Source organism: Rhipicephalus sanguineus, chromosome 1, assembly GCF_013339695.2.
Source record: "Rhipicephalus sanguineus isolate Rsan-2018 chromosome 1, BIME_Rsan_1.4, whole genome shotgun sequence".
NCBI classification, from domain to species: domain Eukaryota; kingdom Metazoa; phylum Arthropoda; class Arachnida; order Ixodida; family Ixodidae; genus Rhipicephalus; species Rhipicephalus sanguineus.
The window spans coordinates 27,408,429-27,427,324 of NC_051176.1; the positions used below are offsets into that span (position 1 = coordinate 27,408,429).

An 18,896-nucleotide genomic window follows, 5' to 3' on the forward strand; every position below is an offset into this window, starting at 1 on the left:
CAACGGCAACCCTGGGCACAGCGTCATTGCGATTTCGCGGGTGCAGATGCCGCATCCAACCTTGACTGCACAACTTTGGCAGCTTAGGCAGTGCAACATATCTGAGGATCCGAATGCCACTTCTAAGGCCCGCAGTCCCGACCGTGCACGTAACCGCACTCACGATAAGCGCACAGTTGCTCAACAAGCATGCAAACTTTTCGCGACGGTTTCCGCCCATCAAAGCGAAAGATGAACTTTCGTCACGGTCATACCGCATTGGTTGATATGCCTAATCAGCGTGACTTCTCCGTCGGCCCCCGAATTAGCAGTTAGGTACCTGAGAAACCACATCGCCAGCGAAAACGAGGCTACGGAGGAGAACCTTAATTGTTGGTGTTTAACGTCCCGAAACCACGATATGATTACGAGAGACGCCGTAGTGGAGGGCTCCGAAAATTTCGACCACCTGGGGTTCTTTAACGCGCACCTAAATCTAAGCACACGGACCTCAAGCATTTTTGCCTCCATCGAAAATGCAGCCGCCACGGCCGGGATTCGATCCTGCGACCTGCGGGGGAGGAGAACCTGAAAGGCATAATTTTATGTCCCAAAATTGAGCGAAACGCCGCACAGGCCACGGAATCCGAAACTTTACCGAATAAACTTACGGCACCTTCGACAAATCGCACCCGTGTGGTGCGCCGTTTCGTCCAATCATCGTAGCGCTTTCGCGCACTGGTGCGCACCGGTTCGATTTGTCGAAGATGCCACAAGTATATACTACATGTTTCGGATGCTCTGGCTCGTGCGGCGTTTGCTGTAGTGTGCAAGTGACTGTTAAATAGAAATAAACTAACAGAAGACTTTTTTTTTTGCGTGGTCTCGAAATGTTATACAGTGAATGGGTTAAAAATCAACAAATTCACAAGTCATCCAAAATGAGAATAAAAGAAAACACACAGCAGGTATATAAGTATCATGAATCCAGATTGTGCATTACTTACTGCAATGCTGCCCATCTGGCAGAGGGCAAGAGCCCCACGCCGGGCTTCCGACAGCGTGTGCAGTCTCCAGGATGAGGTTGGCACCTCCGGATAGGCAGCCACGAAACCCAAAAGGTGCCACCACCGTCGACACAGCAGCTTGCGACGCCACAGAGAGCAGGTAGGGCCTGATGGCGTCACTGGCCATGAGCACCGGCTCATGTTCGCCAACGTGCAGCCACACGAGGCCATACATGGGGCGTATGGACACCCAGTGCAGCTGATTGTCCGTCACATTGGCACCCACCTGAACATCAGTCGCGCACTCGTTGAGGTACGGCAATAGAAACCAAGTTTGCAACTGCACTGACATTTTCCAGTAGGTGTGGTCGTGCAATTACAATCACGCGTGAACTTCCATCTCCAGAGCTGTTCTCGTACAGTGAAAGCCTGTCATAACGAAGTTGCATCCTACATGAAAGTACCTTTGCTATATTTGACATTTGTTATAAGCAAATATTTGCTCAATGCCAGTGTTCGGGCGAGACATCTTTTAAATACTTACCACATTACATCCGATTACTACCAATATCCGTATTCGTTACATCGAGGTTTCACTATTTTATTTGATATTTGCTCTTGAATAGCAATAAATCTCATGCAAATGCAGAAATTAGGCATACTGTTAAACTGCAGAGGCTGCCTGTATACAGAGCACTGCGTCCAATTTACTCAAGCGTAAACGCACGAAACGGTAAATTTATTCTTGCATCTGACATATTCGCATTCTTTTCACAGTGGTGTTACCAGTCGCAAGCGAGTCTCTCCTATCAACATTACATTTTTGAGTGACCTTATCGCCCATCTTAGTCAAACATAATTCAAGAGGACATCATCATGACGGAGACGCATTGCTAGAATCTTTCCCATGACACGAAAACCACAAAAAGAGCTTTAAAACCAGATTTTTTTTTTCTTTTTTTTTTTTCGGTCAGTGAGTTCATATTTACATAGCTTACATAGCATTAGAAACAAACAAACAGTTTCTTCGCATGCATATAGAACTCTTCAGAAAGGGCGAATGATGTAGGGACGGAGGCCGCTTCCCTATGCAACCTCTCACGATTTACATCAATGTGCGATGCGGAGGCAACTTTACCGTACTTTTGCACCACGTTTGTGTATGGCCACAGCTGACGCTCCGCATTTATAGCTTTGTATCTGCTATTTGTACTTGCGTATGTATTGGCCATTAGATTTGAAGACCAAATCGAACTATGGGACACCATTCGATGCGTCATTCCAGAGCTTCAAATATTCATACACCTCTAGATTTTGGTCTCCATGAGAATGCGGCCGGGATTGAACCCAGGACAAGGAGCACAGAAGCGCAATGCCATAGCCATACACTGAGATGGCAGCAGCAGATTAACCAAGAGGAGCACATAAGGTGTCACTGCAGCATGCAAGAACAATTAGATGGTAAGATGGCCATGCGGAAGGCGGAAATCGCGCCCGCACTATAAGGAGTATTCAGACGGGGAGAAATGCTCGGGGGAGACGAGGGGATTGCGGATCACGTGACCGCGACGTCACGGATTAGCGAGTGGGCGTGACCCCCCCCCCCCCCCGCGCCTCCTCAGGGGAGACGGGGACCTTTTCACCGAAAGGACAAACAATCCCCCGGCGGTGGGGGATATAGCGAACTTTCGAGCTCTTGTTTGGCCACATTGTTGCACTTGCTCCTGCAAAGAGCGGCAGCGGGTGTACAGTCTGCAGCTACATGGTCGTCTGCAGCTCGTCGTCAGCAGCTCGTCAAACGGGTGGTGCAAGCCAAAAGAGTAGTCTAGTAACACTGGTCTCCCCCTCCGTTCGCCTCGTCCGTGTGAGTGGGGGACATTTGTGGAGACTTCTCCTCGCAAGCTGACGTCACTACGCTCCGCCTTTATCCCCCGAGCATTTCTCCCCCGTCTGAATACCCTATAAGAGTGAAACAGTGTGTGCGGCACAGACCACGACGGAATCCTTGAGCCCGTTGACGAACCAGCTGAGCTCAAGCGGGCCGTTCGAGAGGACGGCCACCGAGATGGAGTCGTTGCCGAAGCTCTGCCGCAGTATCGTTCCATTGCTACACGTTCGGAAGGTCAGGCTGGTGATCGTACTCAGCATGGGCTGCGAGTCGTTCAACAGGAGGCGCGTGGATCCATTCAGGAAGACCTGCGAGGCCCCGCACGCCAGGTCCCACAAGAGGACCAGGGTCAGGCCTGCAATAAAACAACGCGGAAAGGAACAGGTGAATCCAGTGTCAGCTGTATTTCTGTGGTGCAGTTAGGACACGCACTACTGCATGAGGTTAATTTTGACAATGACCTCTTCCATTTTGTTTCAGCCTGGATGACCCAGGACTGCCCGAAGCGATGCTCTCAGCCAATGAGCGTTGTGCAATTCAGCATGTCATGAACAGTCAAGCACGACAAATCGACTTAAGAAGAGAAGTTCAGCGCAAATCAAGACGGCCCCACAAAGGATAGAAGAATAGCACATCAAGGAAAAGGGAGCCGATTCTGTGAGTGACACCTCTATTTCTTTGTACTCCTCAGAATACGAATTTATGCGTGCGCATCTTGCCTAGGTATCTGTGTGTTTACATGTGCAATACGATGCTACGCGTGCGCATGCAAGCATTGTGGTGGTGGCATATATGTGCGATGCTGAGAGAAGAATAAAGAAGTTGTTAGTAAGCGATTGCTTCTCTCTTCTATTCTTTGTGGTCCGTCTTGATTTGCGCTGAACTTCTCTTCCTAAATGCTATGTACCAACCAGGCCCAACAAAAGTTTTACGACAAATTGAAGAGGTTCAGTGACAAACAATCGTGATATTCCGGAGATACATACGAGGTGCTGTGCGAGCAAGTGGTTGGTTTGGCGTGACTGCCACGGCGTCAAGCATGTTTAGCGGAAAAGCAACTAGGTTGGCCTGGTAAGCCTGTAAGTGCATGAAAATGATGTAGGTGCACGGCAGCGCCGGCGAGATGTTGTTACCTCAGATATATCAGTGAACGAAAACAAACAATAAACTTCACGGCAGCAGTAATATTGAAACGGTGCAGCCAGTACTGCATGTGGCCCTCACTCCCATACCCCTTATCTAGGATCGTATTTTCTAATGCACCCTTTTATGTTCCATTAATTCCATTCATCCCATGAAATATGTAACGAAACGTCACAAGACATCAGCCCTTCTAAACGTACTTGATCCCAACGCAAAATTCACAACATATGCGCGCAGGCTTTGATGTCGCGTGCATGCAGTCAACTCATGTATAGTCGTATGTAACTTAAAAAGTTCGGAAGGGCACCGCCCACGACCAAAGAGCGGCAGCCGATCGCCTCCGCGGCAAAAGAAATAAAAAGTGATCAATATTCCCCGATCACCGGCCGTCCGGCTCATGACGTCAGTCTGGAGTGCGCGCCCGTTGTTGCAGGCATTGTGTTCATCCGCCTTAAAGGAGGAAATGCCGCGGACTGCTAAAGTTTCATCCGACTACAGGAGCTTAACGAAGATCGCGTAGTCTGCCATTTTTACTACGGGAGTTGGGCAAGCAAAATCGAGGCAGTTTGTTGTTGTTTTTTACTCTCGCGCAACACCGCCAATTATACAATGAACATCAAAGGGGAAAAAAATGATCATAGAAGAACCTACGGTAAAAAAAGTGCGAGGACACTAAAATGCGCTGCACTTGCGGAACACCACCCAAGCAGGCAACGCATCAAGGATCCGACAAGGTGCTTAACTACTGTTACACCAGCCGCGGAGCTAGGAGCTCGTGTAAGCTACAGACAAAGGGCCGCCCTCCACGATGAGGCCTCAGGCTTTCATCTCGCGAAGCAGAAAGAACAATGCACACTCGGCCACACGCCATCCGTGCGACGCGGCGCGACCCACATGTGTGGGTGCGGAAGACCGCCTGAAGACCATTTGACGTGCACAAGCAATGCTGCACTCGTGCCATGCGGTGACGGAGGGAGAATCTTTCTTTGCAAGAGGCGGCAAGAAACATCGCGCAAGAGCGGCGGCGACCCCGTCCATCATCAATCGCGCGGCGGAGATCGTAAAGCGAGCGCAACGTCGAGAGAGAGAGAGAGAGAAAAAAGGAAGGCCGCCATTGTCAGTGTGCACTGCGAGTCAGAGCACCTGCCACGTCCCCGCGGTTCGTTCCCTCCGCGCACAATTTGCAGACAACACCGGTTATGTCACGAACTTCCCAGGGCGTTCGACTCTGGCTTGAAGAGAGCACGCAGGCAGAGAAAACCTTGTTTCATCGTCAGCAGTAGCAACGCCGAGATACGTCCTTCGACGCCAAAATAAGGCGCAAACACATGCACACCGATGTGAGCGTACGCCAAAAGAAAACAACCCTAACAAAAAGCGCCACTATATACCAGCTGAATTTTAGTTCACGATAGAGGTCTTTTTACACAAGTTATACGCATTCCTGGAGGTGCGCGTGCTTTAGGGGGCCTCCGGAGGCGATTCTGGAAAGTAGGAGAAAACCGGAACGTCTCCGGCGTTCCGCTACTCTCTAAAATCATGCACCGCCTATGTAGCTGTATTATGAACAGTCTGTATTAGGAAGACGAAATTCTCCTGTAGAGTTGTACGAAAATGCGTTTGCGCATTCGACGTCTTCTGAAATAATGCTGACGAAATCGAAACTACGCGACAACTCGGCTCGTCACAATACTTCTGGGGATGGGGACTGTTTACATCTTGTTTATATTCGTCGGTACACTGGCGTTCAGCCAGATGTAATGCTTATGTTTTCGGCAGACTGCACTTCAGCGCACGTGAAGGGGTACTGACACGAAAATTTCAGTTTTTTTTTTTTTTTTGCGTCAAATGAAAGGCCAAGCCCTCAAGAGCCTCGAAAAGCTAGTGCTAAGCGCGAGTGCACCCTGAAAAAGTAATTACAATATCTTTTTAAACGCTAGTTTCGGTTCCTACTGTACCCTGACGTCACAACACGGTATGAGCTTCAGGTCACGTGCTCGCACAATATATAGTGATGTTTCCACGGCCGCTCCGCACCGTTACGGAGGGTGACGCACAAGCAGCCATTTTGAATGCTTTGGTGACGCACAAGCGGCCATCTTGTAAGTTGGTATCTGACGTCATCACAACTAGCCAGACTGCTGCGTGAAATCACCAGAATTAGTAGTGTAGCCTGACGTCAAGCTAGTGTTGATGTCGGTAGGTTCGCCATGGAAAAATGGACTTTAATGTAAAAAATATCGTATCGGTATTTGCTGAGCTTCACACTTGCTCAGAGCCGTTTCTGAATACCGGAATGCTCACAAGTGAAAAACAGCGCTAAAAAGAGGGGACAAGAGAGGACACGAGACTTGTCCCGTCTTTTGAGCGCTGTTTTTCACTCCTAATCATGAACCAACCAGCCCAAATGCGTACCCTACTACATGTAATGCTCCTTTTTTTTTTTTTTTTTACACGAAAGTGTGTCATGCCGGGGTCCACCAAGACTTCACGGACGTATATGACGTTCGTAAAATGCACACTCACGGATGAGAAAGAAAAAAACGAGAAGAAAAAGTTCCGCCGCCGGGAATCAAACCCACGACCTGTCGGCCCGCGATGATAGGCGCCCGGCGCTCTACCGACTATGCCACTGACGCACATGCACGAAGTCCCACAATATAAACACTGGTACTCAGTGGACACGCGAGATTCTACGTCACGCAAAATGAAAATGTGGCCGAAAATGATCGTCTCAAAATACGGCCCCTGTCCAAATAACCACGATGAGATGACGAGGCACGCCGCAGTCCGGATTCATTTCGACGACCGGGGTTCTTTGGCGTGCACACGGGTGTTATTTGCACTTCGCCCCCATCGAAATGCCCTCGCGTGGCCGGGAATTTCTCTGGCGTTTCGTTCCCCGGCGTCACTCGGCGTCGACGCTACCGGTGACGGCAGCCGAAACGTCTACGTCTACCTCAGAACGTCTCATCGGCAGCGTCCGCGTCGACATCGGAAGCAGTTCGGTGGACGGCAAACCAATCAGCGGGCGGTTGGCGCGACTTCCGGCTAGGTAATGGCGTCGTCGCTGCTGCTGCCGAAATGGCCGCCGCCCGCCTCGGATCTATTAAGTCGTCGCCGTGCAGTGTGTGGCCTACATGTTTTCAACCGATGCTTGTATTTGACTTAGCTTTGTCCCTAAGCAAAGCGCTCGTGATCTCTTCGAGCTGTTTCCCAGAGCCATGCTATGGTGGCTAGAGGGGGAAGTGTGACGGGCGAGAGCGGAGGGCTGTACGAATTCCCAATGAAAGATGGCGGTCACACCAGGTGGCGCTACCTGCGCCGTAGGTGCTTGCGGCCATGCTTGCGGCGGCATTTGCCTGCTTTGCGTATGGCCGCTAGACGTTAGTTTCACTTGTTTCTAATAATCGCGCTTATACCCCGCGCCCGTGTTGTTAAAGGCGCTACGTGTTTGTTTCGCTAAGAAGCACGTGTTGCAAGTTCTTAGCGGTGTTAAGCAAGAGGAAAAAAAAAAAAGAAAACCAACATTGCTTTTAAACCAGACGGAACTGGCGTGCCTCCATGTTTTCATATTTCAATGTGTCTTAATATCGGTTTGCTTCGACATGTTTAATTTGCTACAGTGTGCATAAACTGGGCTAGTTGGTTGATTTTCATGGTAAAAGCAGCGCAAAAAGACGACAACACGAGAAGAACGACACAGGACAGGCGCTGAACTGTTCAGCACTGGTTCTGTGTCATTCTTATTATCATATTCCTATTGCGCTGCTTTTACCATATTTATAGTCTGCTTCAGTTGAACTAAACCACTTGCTCGGCTGCATAGCTCAGCTAACTTTAAAGTGTTCTTTCCTCTTGGTCAAGTGTAAACTGTTTACAATCGTTCATAGCGAGTATACTGGCTGCAGTGCAGCGCGTTTTTTTTTTCTCTCTTTTAGTCCGCACCCACCTCCCCCCCTCCATTTCCTCTGTATTGTAGGGGGTTTTCTTGAGCGCGAAATGTTCAAAGCATTTACATTTTCCGGCTACTTTTCCTTGAGAAAATTGAAGTGGAGATTGGAATGCTGCAGCTGGGGGCTCTTTGATACTGAGCATTTTATTTTATTATTTTAGCGATAGTTCTATCTATGCAAGGACCAATGATTTCTGTTAACTTACGGCTTTAGATGCATACTAAATACATGCAAGGGAAATGGTAAAACATGTTTATTTATCACACATTTGTCATCCCATAATTGTGTCAGACATTTGTTGTCACATACTCCCCTATCACGTTAAGAGGTCAAATTACTTGACCCTCCTCAACTTCAAGTTTTTGGCGCTCCCTTTGGACACTCCTGTCTGCTTTTCTTTTTTTGGTAAATTACTTCGCGGTGCGTTCGGAAACACCGTAGGCACAGCGTCTTCTGACAAACGCGGGGTATCTCAACAACCTCACCGTTTATAATGTGTTGGTATGTCCTTCCGATGAAACTCACGTCGAAGTGCCGCTCGCAAACAACGCTGTCCCTCGTCAGCTCTTTGTCAGTCCGCTTAATATTTCGAGCTCATTGCTCTCGCCTCGAGAGATCCTTCGGGGCTTTAAAGACCGAAAGCTTCTCCGAGCACGATCTATACCCGCCTTTACAGCCAGGGACGAAGCATGTACTTGCGCGATTTGACGGCATGGTTCGCAGGACACGTGGGTAAACAAACGACGACAGCGAAGGCGAGGCATCCGAACAAGGTGACGGCACAGCACAGAGAGAACGAACGAGTCCAGGCGAGCCAAAGCAAGCGCGGCGAGCGCGAGCACCTACTACTACACCAGCGCCCCTTGCGGCGGCCAGAACTTTCATTGCGTTCCGCGCATCGCTCTCCCACGGCGGGGATACAGCGCCCGTCACACTTCCCCCTCTAGCCACCATAGCCATGCTCAAGTTCATAGGTAAGCTTAGCAGGAATCTCTGTATTGGCCGAATACGTGGCCTCAAAGATGGGCGACAATGAGCGCAACTTCAAACTCGGAGGCCATATATTACGAGTTGGTGGTTCCTTTTAATCTCAATAGCTGGCGCTACAAGTAAAATAAAGAAAAAAAGTAGACCTTTTGGTGGCACTGCCTCATTTTTCGTACTACACACTACAGGTGAGACAAGCTATATTCAAGAATATTTCTTGTAAGTCCATTAACAAAAAAATCACAGCATATCCACGGAGTGAATGATGATGAGTGGGCGAAGCTGCGGAGGTTCATCGGTAAACCGTGAATCTTCCGTGAATTCTGCCCAGTACATCATCACCGACGTGAGATCGGGCGCGTTTATACTAAAGGTTCGATGAGAGTTATGACGACTTGCAGCTCACTTTAATTTTACATGTACGCTGTGAATTTTCATTGTTTAGAAAACCATTGCTTTAGAAAACATCTGGCGTCTTTCGTTAAGCAGCTGGCGTCTTTTCGTTTTGCTTTAGAAACATCTGGCGTTCTTTCGTTTTGCTTTTAGAAAACATCTGGCGTCTTTCGTTGGTTTATTTCATCAATCAACGGCGTTTTAAACAAAATTTTTATTGTTTAATCACGCACAGGAGAAATCTCACCAGGCACTACCTTGGAGGTAAACAATGGCTGCTAATGGGAATGAGAGACAGAAGAAGTCGGCTTTTAGCTAACACTTACACTTCTACTTCTACTAACATTTCCTACAGGAACATGCCAATGGCTGCTAATGGGGAATGAGAGACAGAAGAATTCGGCTTTTAGTTAACGCGCGCGCTGCGAATTTTTTAATGTTCAACAACGCACAGGAAAAATCTCCCACCGGCACCACCTTGGAGGTCAAGATCTGGTACTAGCGTTACGACTGGTTACGCACTACGACTGCTACGACTACGAGGGACGAACGGGTGCCGCTTTAAGGAGATTCGCCCCTAAAACTGCACACTGCTTTGTGAGTTTTCATGTTCATTCCCTCTGGTCACATTGTGTGACGCTGGGCTGGCGCTGGCCTCAGTGCTTCTCGTGTGGTTGGCCTGGCGCCTCTGGCGGCGTTCATGTAACGACGCCGAAAAAACGCAACGCTGGCGTCTTCAAACAAATCGCGGGCTTCAAGCCATTTTCAGCTGTGTTTGCTCTCATTTCCGGCAACAAAAGGGGAAAAAAACGAGTTTCGCAAAACTTTTGCAGCGCGCACGATGGGCACACTGACGAGCGCGCCGGTGGAGCGTGCCGTCGTAAGGGTTCAATGGGACGGCCCCGCTTCCGGGACGGGCCACGCGAACGAGAAAACACTTTGACGGCCGTTCGCCGGCGGCTGTCGTCCGAGTCCCTTTCAACAGAGCATAGAAGACGCATCGCGGCCCGAACAATGATCGCCTCCAGAGACAAATGCGCCTCTCGTATAACACGACGCTTCGTAGCACACAATAACGCGCATATACTACACGAAAGAACGCGCCGCGTGGATCGTGCGCAGGAGAGAACCATTTGCTCTCGTGCACCGCTACTGAAAGAAGCGCTCCATCACGCACGAATACCGCAAAGCAGCCTCGCGGCGTACCAGTGGCACGCATGGTGTGTACTATTACATGTGATGGAACCCGCGCCAACTGTTTCGGCAGCAGCAGCACACCAGCGCAACGATCACAAGTTTGCGCCGAGCTACGAGGGAAGGCCAAAGGGCGTCGTCCCAGCGCCGCATGCGTGGCGGAGGAGACGCTCTCGAAGCTGTGCATAACCATTGCAAAACATCTGTACAACTTCTCCGCACAATGAAAATTCCTCCACCCCAGAGAAGGAGGCGTGGCACGCTTCCTTTGTATACGAAGAATTTTCAAGCAGCGTAGCTGTCTTCTAGACGCGCGGTCACATTACACTGCCTAGAGCACAGTCTGAGCTCGATATTACGGCGATGTCGCGATCGCAGCACTATTTCGTTCGTATTCGTACAACCCTGCAAAGCCTCAACACAGTTATCAATGAAAATTTAGACGCCTTAGCTCACTTTATTTACCGACACGGGGGAGAAACTCGTAGATATGTATAAAAACGAAACTATAGACCTTAGTCAAGTTCCGCATATTTAAATGAGAATTTTGAAGTACCAGGTGGCGTAGCCAAAGGATGTGTAGAAAGAAAGAAAGAAGCCACGAACATTTAGGGAGAGAACTTCAGCGCTTGTCGCTTCTATTCTTTGTGGTCCGTCTTGATTTGGGCTGAAGTTCTCTCCTTAAATGCTATGTGCCAACTAGGCCCAACAAAAGTTCCACGAACATTGGCACGCACAATTCAACTACTTCCAGGCGCATACGCTTTGTCGAGACTTCGCTTCATTGCACGAAGTGCCACTTCTTTGCCCGAGACGAGCCAAGTTGGCTGCTATTCGAAAACGCCGAAAGCACCCATAATGAATATTCCGCGCGTTTCGGGTAGCTAAAATGCGCAGACGAATGCATTATGGTTAATTTTTGCGTTGCAACATCATATAACTCTCTTACGTAGCCGCGTTCAAACAACAATTTGTTTCGGACCAGCCGATATCCTGTCTGCGTGCGTTCTTAGAACATAGTCAAACAAGTTTTCTATTGACTCTCGTTGTATAAGGTATTTTATTGTAGCAGTATTCGATATATCGAGGTTCGACAGCAGACCTGCCCAACATTAGAAGGGGAGCACTGGTCACTGCCGCTGGGAATTTTTAAAGGTCCCTTACTAGGACTGAACATTGCAAACGAACAAAGACGCAAGGTGCATAGACCGCTCCGTATAGCGATCTTGCCTGCAAATTATGAAGCGCATGCATGGCGCGAAAACAGTTCAAATTTATCACAGAACTATGGTGTGCTAGAATGGGCAGTGTGCCGTCTTCGCAGCAAACCAATGGGAGAACGGTGGTCACTTTTACGATGACGCCACCAGTAGGGCGCACGATCGAACGGTGTGCCGGACGCGCGTAATTTAAATCGGAATTGCGAAATTTTCTCCCGTTCTTGAGTCAAATGGTCACGTAACACGATTGAAACTAAATATATTTGCAAGATTTAAACACTTAAACACATTTGGCTTCATTATTGCAATAAATAAAGATGCTTCTGCGTCGTATGAGCTTGCACAATCCGTCTTTTTCACGACACCCCCGCGCATGCGCTCTCCCCTAGCGGAAATGTCGCGAAACGTCTCATCATCTCGGAGGCTTTGCTTCTGGCAATACCGGTTGTCCCGCGCCTACCAAACCCCTACCAAAACGACAGAGGGCAGCACAGGACAATGAAAAAGGCGGATTCCTATCGCAGAGCAGCGTCCGCGGATCGTCTGCATGCTTATTTTGATTGCAAAATGCATAAAAAGGCACATAGCTGTTCATTCCATGCAAATTTGCGGCTGTCTAGCTATCACACTAACTCGAAGTTATGCGTCGAAACACAAGAGGGAGTCCAGAAGGCTAACATTAACAGCATCAGGTGAGTTGCACGACCACCCTCACCTGCATCAGACAGAAGAGCAGTCGCAAGGTTTTGGACAGAAAAAATACAACGCTAAATGACGAACGCTGCTCCATTTTTTATAGTAAAATGATTTTACTCCTCAAAGGGGTGCCAACGCACAGGAGTGCACCTAAATGCACCGCGTTGTATTTGGGGTGTTGGATTTATCCTATGTAAATTAGTCCGTGATTCCAATCGGTCTGCAAAAATTTGAATGCATCAGGCTTCCTCAAACACTGAGTCGGCCACGCACACGAAAAAATTCACTAACGCGTCTTGAGAAACAGAAGGGAACAATCAACAAGTTTCGCACGTTGTGATGCGCGCAGAACATTCATAGTGTCTCCTGTGTGATGTGGAAAGAAAGTAGACGAGGACGACGACGACGACGCCGGTGCTCGCGCGAGAATGCGCCAACTCTGCTATCCTTGGGGGTGAAGAGGAAGAAAAAGAGGAAGGCAGACTGTGTTGGGCGTTCGACGCAGTCGGGTGACCGGGCCCGAGTGTCACGCTCTGGGACGCGGTCCACGAGTTGAAGCTACGGGCTTCACGTGGCCGCTGACGTCCTCCGCCTCCAACTCTTCCCTTCGGCAAGACGCCACGCTTCTCGTCAGCCTCCACAAGCCGTCGCTGGCCTCTTTGAAGCCATCTCGCGCTCCTCGTCACTTCGCCACGTCTCCTCGCGTCGCCCTGCGCGTTCGACTCTCCGACGGGTGAGCCTGCGTCGACTGACTCTCGCTAAGACGCTTCCCTCATGTTCAACTTTTGTTAGTCCATTTCTTTTTCTTCTTTTGTGTGCCTTGCTTGCTCTAGTCTTCTTGTGTCATCTCCATGTTTGTATAAAGTGTGATTCGTTCTAACCTGCAAGCAGCCTCGTCAGTTTGTTAGGAACGTCCACGTTCCTAACCTAAAGATTTTAAGAACCTCACCGTATAATCATTACACACGTGCACGCACGACCAGCGCGGCAACTACAACTACAGATCTCGGAGGCTTTGTATCTCAGCTTACCATAAATTACTTCAGGGGGCGGCGTCAGGTGGCGACACAGTAGTACGGTGTGCTCTGTCACCGCAGTATGGTGGCTAGAAGCCACCATAACCGCAGGCTGTCATCGCAAAAAGAGCCACGTTTCCGCCTCTAGGCGCGAGACCGGTGGTTCTCCATCCAATGTGGATGAGAAGCTATTGCTATAATTCACAAAATTACGCTAAATAGGCTTTTCTTTTCTCCAGAATTTCTTTGGAAAGAACACACAACACAGGCGAAACATTTTATGACAACGGCCTTTAAGAGAAACACAGAAAAAAAAAAAACAGAGAGAGAAAGAGAAAAAAAAAGAGAAAGATCAAGAGAGAAATGAAGATAAAGAGGAAGAAGCAGAGATAAAAAAGGGTCGTTCTATGAGAGGTGCGAACGCTCGGATCTGGAGTTTGGACATCCGTGTCGTGACTAACCTAGCTAAAGCCTATAGACTATGTTACGTGAGGCATATGGGCGCCGCCATCATGGGCTGTTAAACGAATGTTTGTTATCTTTGTATATCTCACACGAACTGATAAATCAGGAAACACCGAATGCACTAACCCAACAGTTTCCGTGTGTATACGCCCACCGTAGCGCTGTTCGCTTAGTTGTTCAAGATAAAACACGGCAAGGTTAACAGCCCAGCATGGCGGCACCGAAACCCGTCTAAATAGTATATAGCAACCACCTAGAAGCAACCAGATTAGAGTCAGAATCGGCCAGTCTCCCTATTTCAAGCCCTGGGCGACTTAAAGGCCAACTCCGGCGATTTTTTGGCCATGTCAAAGTAATGGTGCTTTTATGTTCCCGAGACGCTCCTGTTACGCGCCCGATAGCAGAAATACTCGGCAAATTGGAGAATAATTTTAAAGAAGCAAAAAAGCGCAACACCGAAACCGAAACCCAACCGAGTGTGCTGTCTACGTATGACGTAGATGTTGTTACGAACGAACCGGAAGTCGTGCAAGGCATGCCGGTCACGCTGGCGCCGAGTATGAAAAGACGACCAGCGAAGCGCCGGCCAAACCAACGCTGTCTGTCGCCTTGTGCACAGCAGACGCTCGCTGTAGTGGCCGAAGCGCCGAAATTAGCGGTGCCCTCGGCTGCGTCACTTCCGCCGCCTTCCCAATACAGACGTCACGGACGCAATGTTGCCAATAATTGTGGGAAGCCAGGAGGGCGTTTGCAGACAATCTTTAAAATTCATTTGCAAACAATCTGCGCATGTCTCAAGCCTGTTTTTGGCATCAACGACGAAAACGTGCAAATGAACGTACCCAGCGAATTTCACTGAGATCCATCGACCTCGAAAAATCGCCGGAGTTGGCCTTTAATGCAAGCTTCGCCAATTTTTTTTTTTTTTTTTCACGATGCCACGGCGCATGTGCCCTCCCACTAGCGGAAAAGTCGCGAAACGTCTCTTGATCTCGGAGGCCTTCGCTCTGGCGACGCCGGTTGTCCCGGCTCCTAGCAAAACCCTATCAAACGGCAGAGGGCCGCACAGGAAAATGAAGGAAACGGGTTGAAACCTCGGGCGCGTGTCTTTTGTTTCGTATTGTCAAAAAATTCTGTTCATGCATGGCGCCACGGTACTAGCATTTCGTTTTATGCATGCATCCAGTCTTAAGTCGGCGCCGGCCGGTCATACACATATTGCTTCTGAAATACATAAGCAGAGCGCATGGCGAACACCTTTGGACAGAGGACCCGCTGGGTACACAAGCTTGCACTCGCGCTTCCCCAGTATCTCCTATACAAAGTGTGGACAGATAACGGGCACAGGGCCTCGTCCATTTTCCGTGTCTTAAACGACGCATGTCTGCGACGATGCGTCGCGGGTCTTAGCGGACTCAGGCAGACTTTGGTGTGCCTCTCACAACGTCCGACAGCCGAGAGATGGAGAAACGTGACGCCCACACGAGCGGTATATATATAGGGACTTTTAGCTTGTACGTATGCCTTTTAACGTTACCGGAATACCGGACTGCGTTTACCGTGTTATCGGAACACATGTTTTAGAAAAGTTTTAGCTCGCCATACGTAAACGTTTACGTACGTACGTAAAAGTATACCTTTACGTTTGCGCGAACCACTAAATGGCGATAACTGCATCTAAACTGCAGTTAATTGAGATAATATTGAATTACGGCTGCGGCAGAACCATAAGGGAGGTTCTTAGCGTGTGCAGTATCCCGGAAAAGGGTGTAGCAATACCGGGTTACCGAACGATGGTGTCGACATCTTGTGACGCTTCGTGCAACCACAGTCATGGACATGTTTGTTTTCGCTTCGTGTTTTTGAAGGAAAAAAAATGATTAAAAAGGCAACTCATTCGTAATTATGCCGCTGCAAGGCGTTTACATTGGAAGTTAAATGTCCAATGTTTCTGCAATAACAATTTTGTACTTGCCTGGTTCACCTTAGCCCCGCTAGATGGCGCCGCCTATCCAGCATGTCTTCCAGTATTGTGCATGAAGTCAGAGATACAATCAGGAATGGATGTAAATCAAAGGACGGTGGGCCGCCTCGCGTTGGGCGCCCACGGGAAGACGACAAATGAGGCTGTAAAAGGTGATATGGGATAGACAGGCTTTGAAGTGAGGGAAGCTCAGAGCAAAATGAGATTCGAAGAGAGGCTGAGGAAAATGAAGAACAGTAGATGGGCAGAAAAGGTTTTCAGGTATTTGTATAGAAAAAGCGTTGACACGCAGTGGAGAAATAGAACTAGGAGGCTCACCAGTAAATATACGGCTAGCAGTGCGGGCGATATGGCAACAAGGAGCATTAAGCGGAAGGTCAGAGAGGCGGAGAGGACTTATTGGATGACAGCGATGGAAAAGAAGACGGCTCTAAGTAACTACCGAAAGGGAAAAAACGAAATAAGGAGGGAAAGGTTTTATGATAATTCAAGGGGAAGCGCTTTACTGTTTGAAGCAAGGTCGGGCTGTCTTAGAACGCGTAGTTATAAAGCGAGATTCAGTAACGAAGAAGAACAATGTACATGCTGCGGGGGAACTAAGGAAACGATGGAACATGTACTGATTGAATGTGGCGATATTCACCCAGGTATACGTGTGGGCACGAGTCTACATGAAATTTTGGGTTTTAGGGACAACAATGGAAAGCTGCACACGTCCGCGATAGAAATAAGTAAAGAGACGGTTAGAGTACTGGTGGCAGAAAAGTAGAGATAAAGAACAAAAATAAATAATGGGGGGAAAAATAAGGTCATTCTGCCTTAAGAGGCAGAGAGATGGACCATGAATTTATATTTTTTTGGTATAATAACATAGATTTAATCAATGTAGATAAGATATTAGGCCAACATGAAACAAGGAAGCTTTTTTTTCTTTTTCTTTTTTCTTCGAGCCTGGTGGCAGACATGTCACCGCCCCGTTTTAAAGGGGACGCTCATAGCATCCATCCATCCATCCGTCAGGGCTTTAAGCCTCTCACGTTTACGGATTCGGGATTCTAGGTCGCTGAAGCTTCGGAAATCCGGCTGAAACAAGGTGGCGCTCGCACGAATTCGGCTTATTTTGACTCGGCGGCTGGAGTCTCAGCAAAGCGGATATCGTGAGAAGCCAGGAACGAAGGTGGGATTTGCGCGATAGGGCCGTAAACGTAAAGCCTATCCGGCGAGTAGTTTACGTTCCGTAAAGGTTCGCGCGTGCGCAGGTTCCATCCGGTAACACGGCAACGTAAAGAAGTATACGTACAAGCTAAAGGTCCCTACTATAGACACGTGCGCGCTCTACGCTCTACAAGGGCGCACAGTGCCACCGTTCACCTCGCGCGCGCTCACGAACGCAAAACCGCAGAGAAACCGCCTGGGCGATTATTCTTTCCTCGAAGAGCGCCATTGTTTCACACCCTCCCAGGACAAAGAGAAGGGCCCCCTGCAAATGCAGGTCAGCTCGTCTCACGCACGTATCGAGAAACGGTCGCGGTTCGTCGTTTAGCGGCCTCGTGTCGAGCCACAAAGCCCGTGGATCCGCGAGCGCGTATACTGCAGTTAAAACAGGGGGGCTCTTTGAGAAGTTTATAGCGTCGCTATCTGCGATTAAGAGAGTACGGCGACACATTTCGAATGCCTCATTGAGAAAACAGACGAATCAGGGGAGGAGCCGGGAAAGTTTGAATTTTCATTAATTGCAGTCTTAAGAAGAAAAAGAACGAACGACAACTCGAGAATGGCAGTGCGACATTTCATTGCGTATCATATACACGACGGCGAAGGCCGGACCGCTGGAAATAACTACATCGTTTCTTAGACCACATCACACGAGCACCTATGTATACGTTTCAAGATGAACATACACGCAATCAACAAACGAATTCATTAGTTTACTATCATTGCCTTCATCAGAGCAAATTTGATCACAAGCATAGGCCAGCAAAAAAACTGGAGCTCACTTAGACTCACTCGTGAAATATATTTTGCCCTAAGGGCTCACTCGGACTCACTCACTAAAATACTACTCACTCGGACTCAAACTCACGTCTCGATCCAAGTCTGAGTGAGTCTGGTTGAGTCGACTCATGACTCTCTTAGCGTATAATTAGCTTTCTCGACTGCGATGTCAATGCTCTTTCACACCAATATCTCGTATAATCGGTGCTCTACTCGACTTCTGTTGATCTCGCACCTTGAAATGCGAGTTATCAGTGGTTGCAATCCAGTAACGACGTCTGTATTGAAAGAGCCTACTCACATGAAGTATCTTTATCAATAACTTCCTGTGAAACAGTTCGCGGTCAAAACTCACACCTCTGATCAATAAAGATTGAGCTGGCGCATGAACGCTAGTGCTGTGTGCGTAGCCGTAATTAGACGTGAGTATAAACGTGAGCTGACATAAGGCTGATGGCGAGCGAGTTTGGCGACTTATGATTACAGGACACCTTCCTCCTAAATGCGTACAGCGGGGAAAAGATGTAGTACGGATGCACGTGTAAAGAACACGTGATCGGCTGCGATAAGCCACGACACGACACTAGCTTCTCGTAGTATCACAAAGGCAGCGCCGCTCAAAAGGGTGTGCGCAACTGTAAAGCCACTTTACGCGCCCGTTGTGAGTGGGTGGCTTTCTACAGTTGAAGAACGTGAACTCACCATGTCACAATTTTTAAAGGCCAGAACCTCGCGACAGGAGCCGCCGTAGGGTAAAACCGACAGCCCGAACGGCGTCCGTGAAAGACAAGAGGTCGTTTGCCATCCCGCTGTTACTAGTCGAGACTGGTCTGTCAGCGGGGTGACGGCGACGACCTTATCCGCAAACCCGTTCCACGCAGCCAGTCAACCAGGCGAAACGGACGCGACCGTGCAGATTTCAGCCACCCTTGTTCACGTCACACCACGGGCGGACAGCTTCCGGTGCTGCACT

The 18,896-nt window shown here is 48.9% G+C and overlaps 1 protein-coding gene across 1 annotated transcript in view; it reads right to left on the bottom strand.

Moving 5' to 3' along the window:
- Window positions 1–18,896, bottom strand: part of LOC119406482 (protein crumbs-like) — a 286,551-nt gene that overhangs the window by 146,478 nt on the left and 121,177 nt on the right. Inside the window, exons 2-3 of the mRNA XM_037673508.2 lie at window positions 2,979–3,229; window positions 987–1,272 (exon numbers count right to left, since the gene is read on the bottom strand). Of these exons, the coding sequence (XP_037529436.1) occupies window positions 987–1,272; window positions 2,979–3,229 (537 nt within the window). The remainder of the gene's footprint in view (window positions 1–986; window positions 1,273–2,978; window positions 3,230–18,896) is intronic.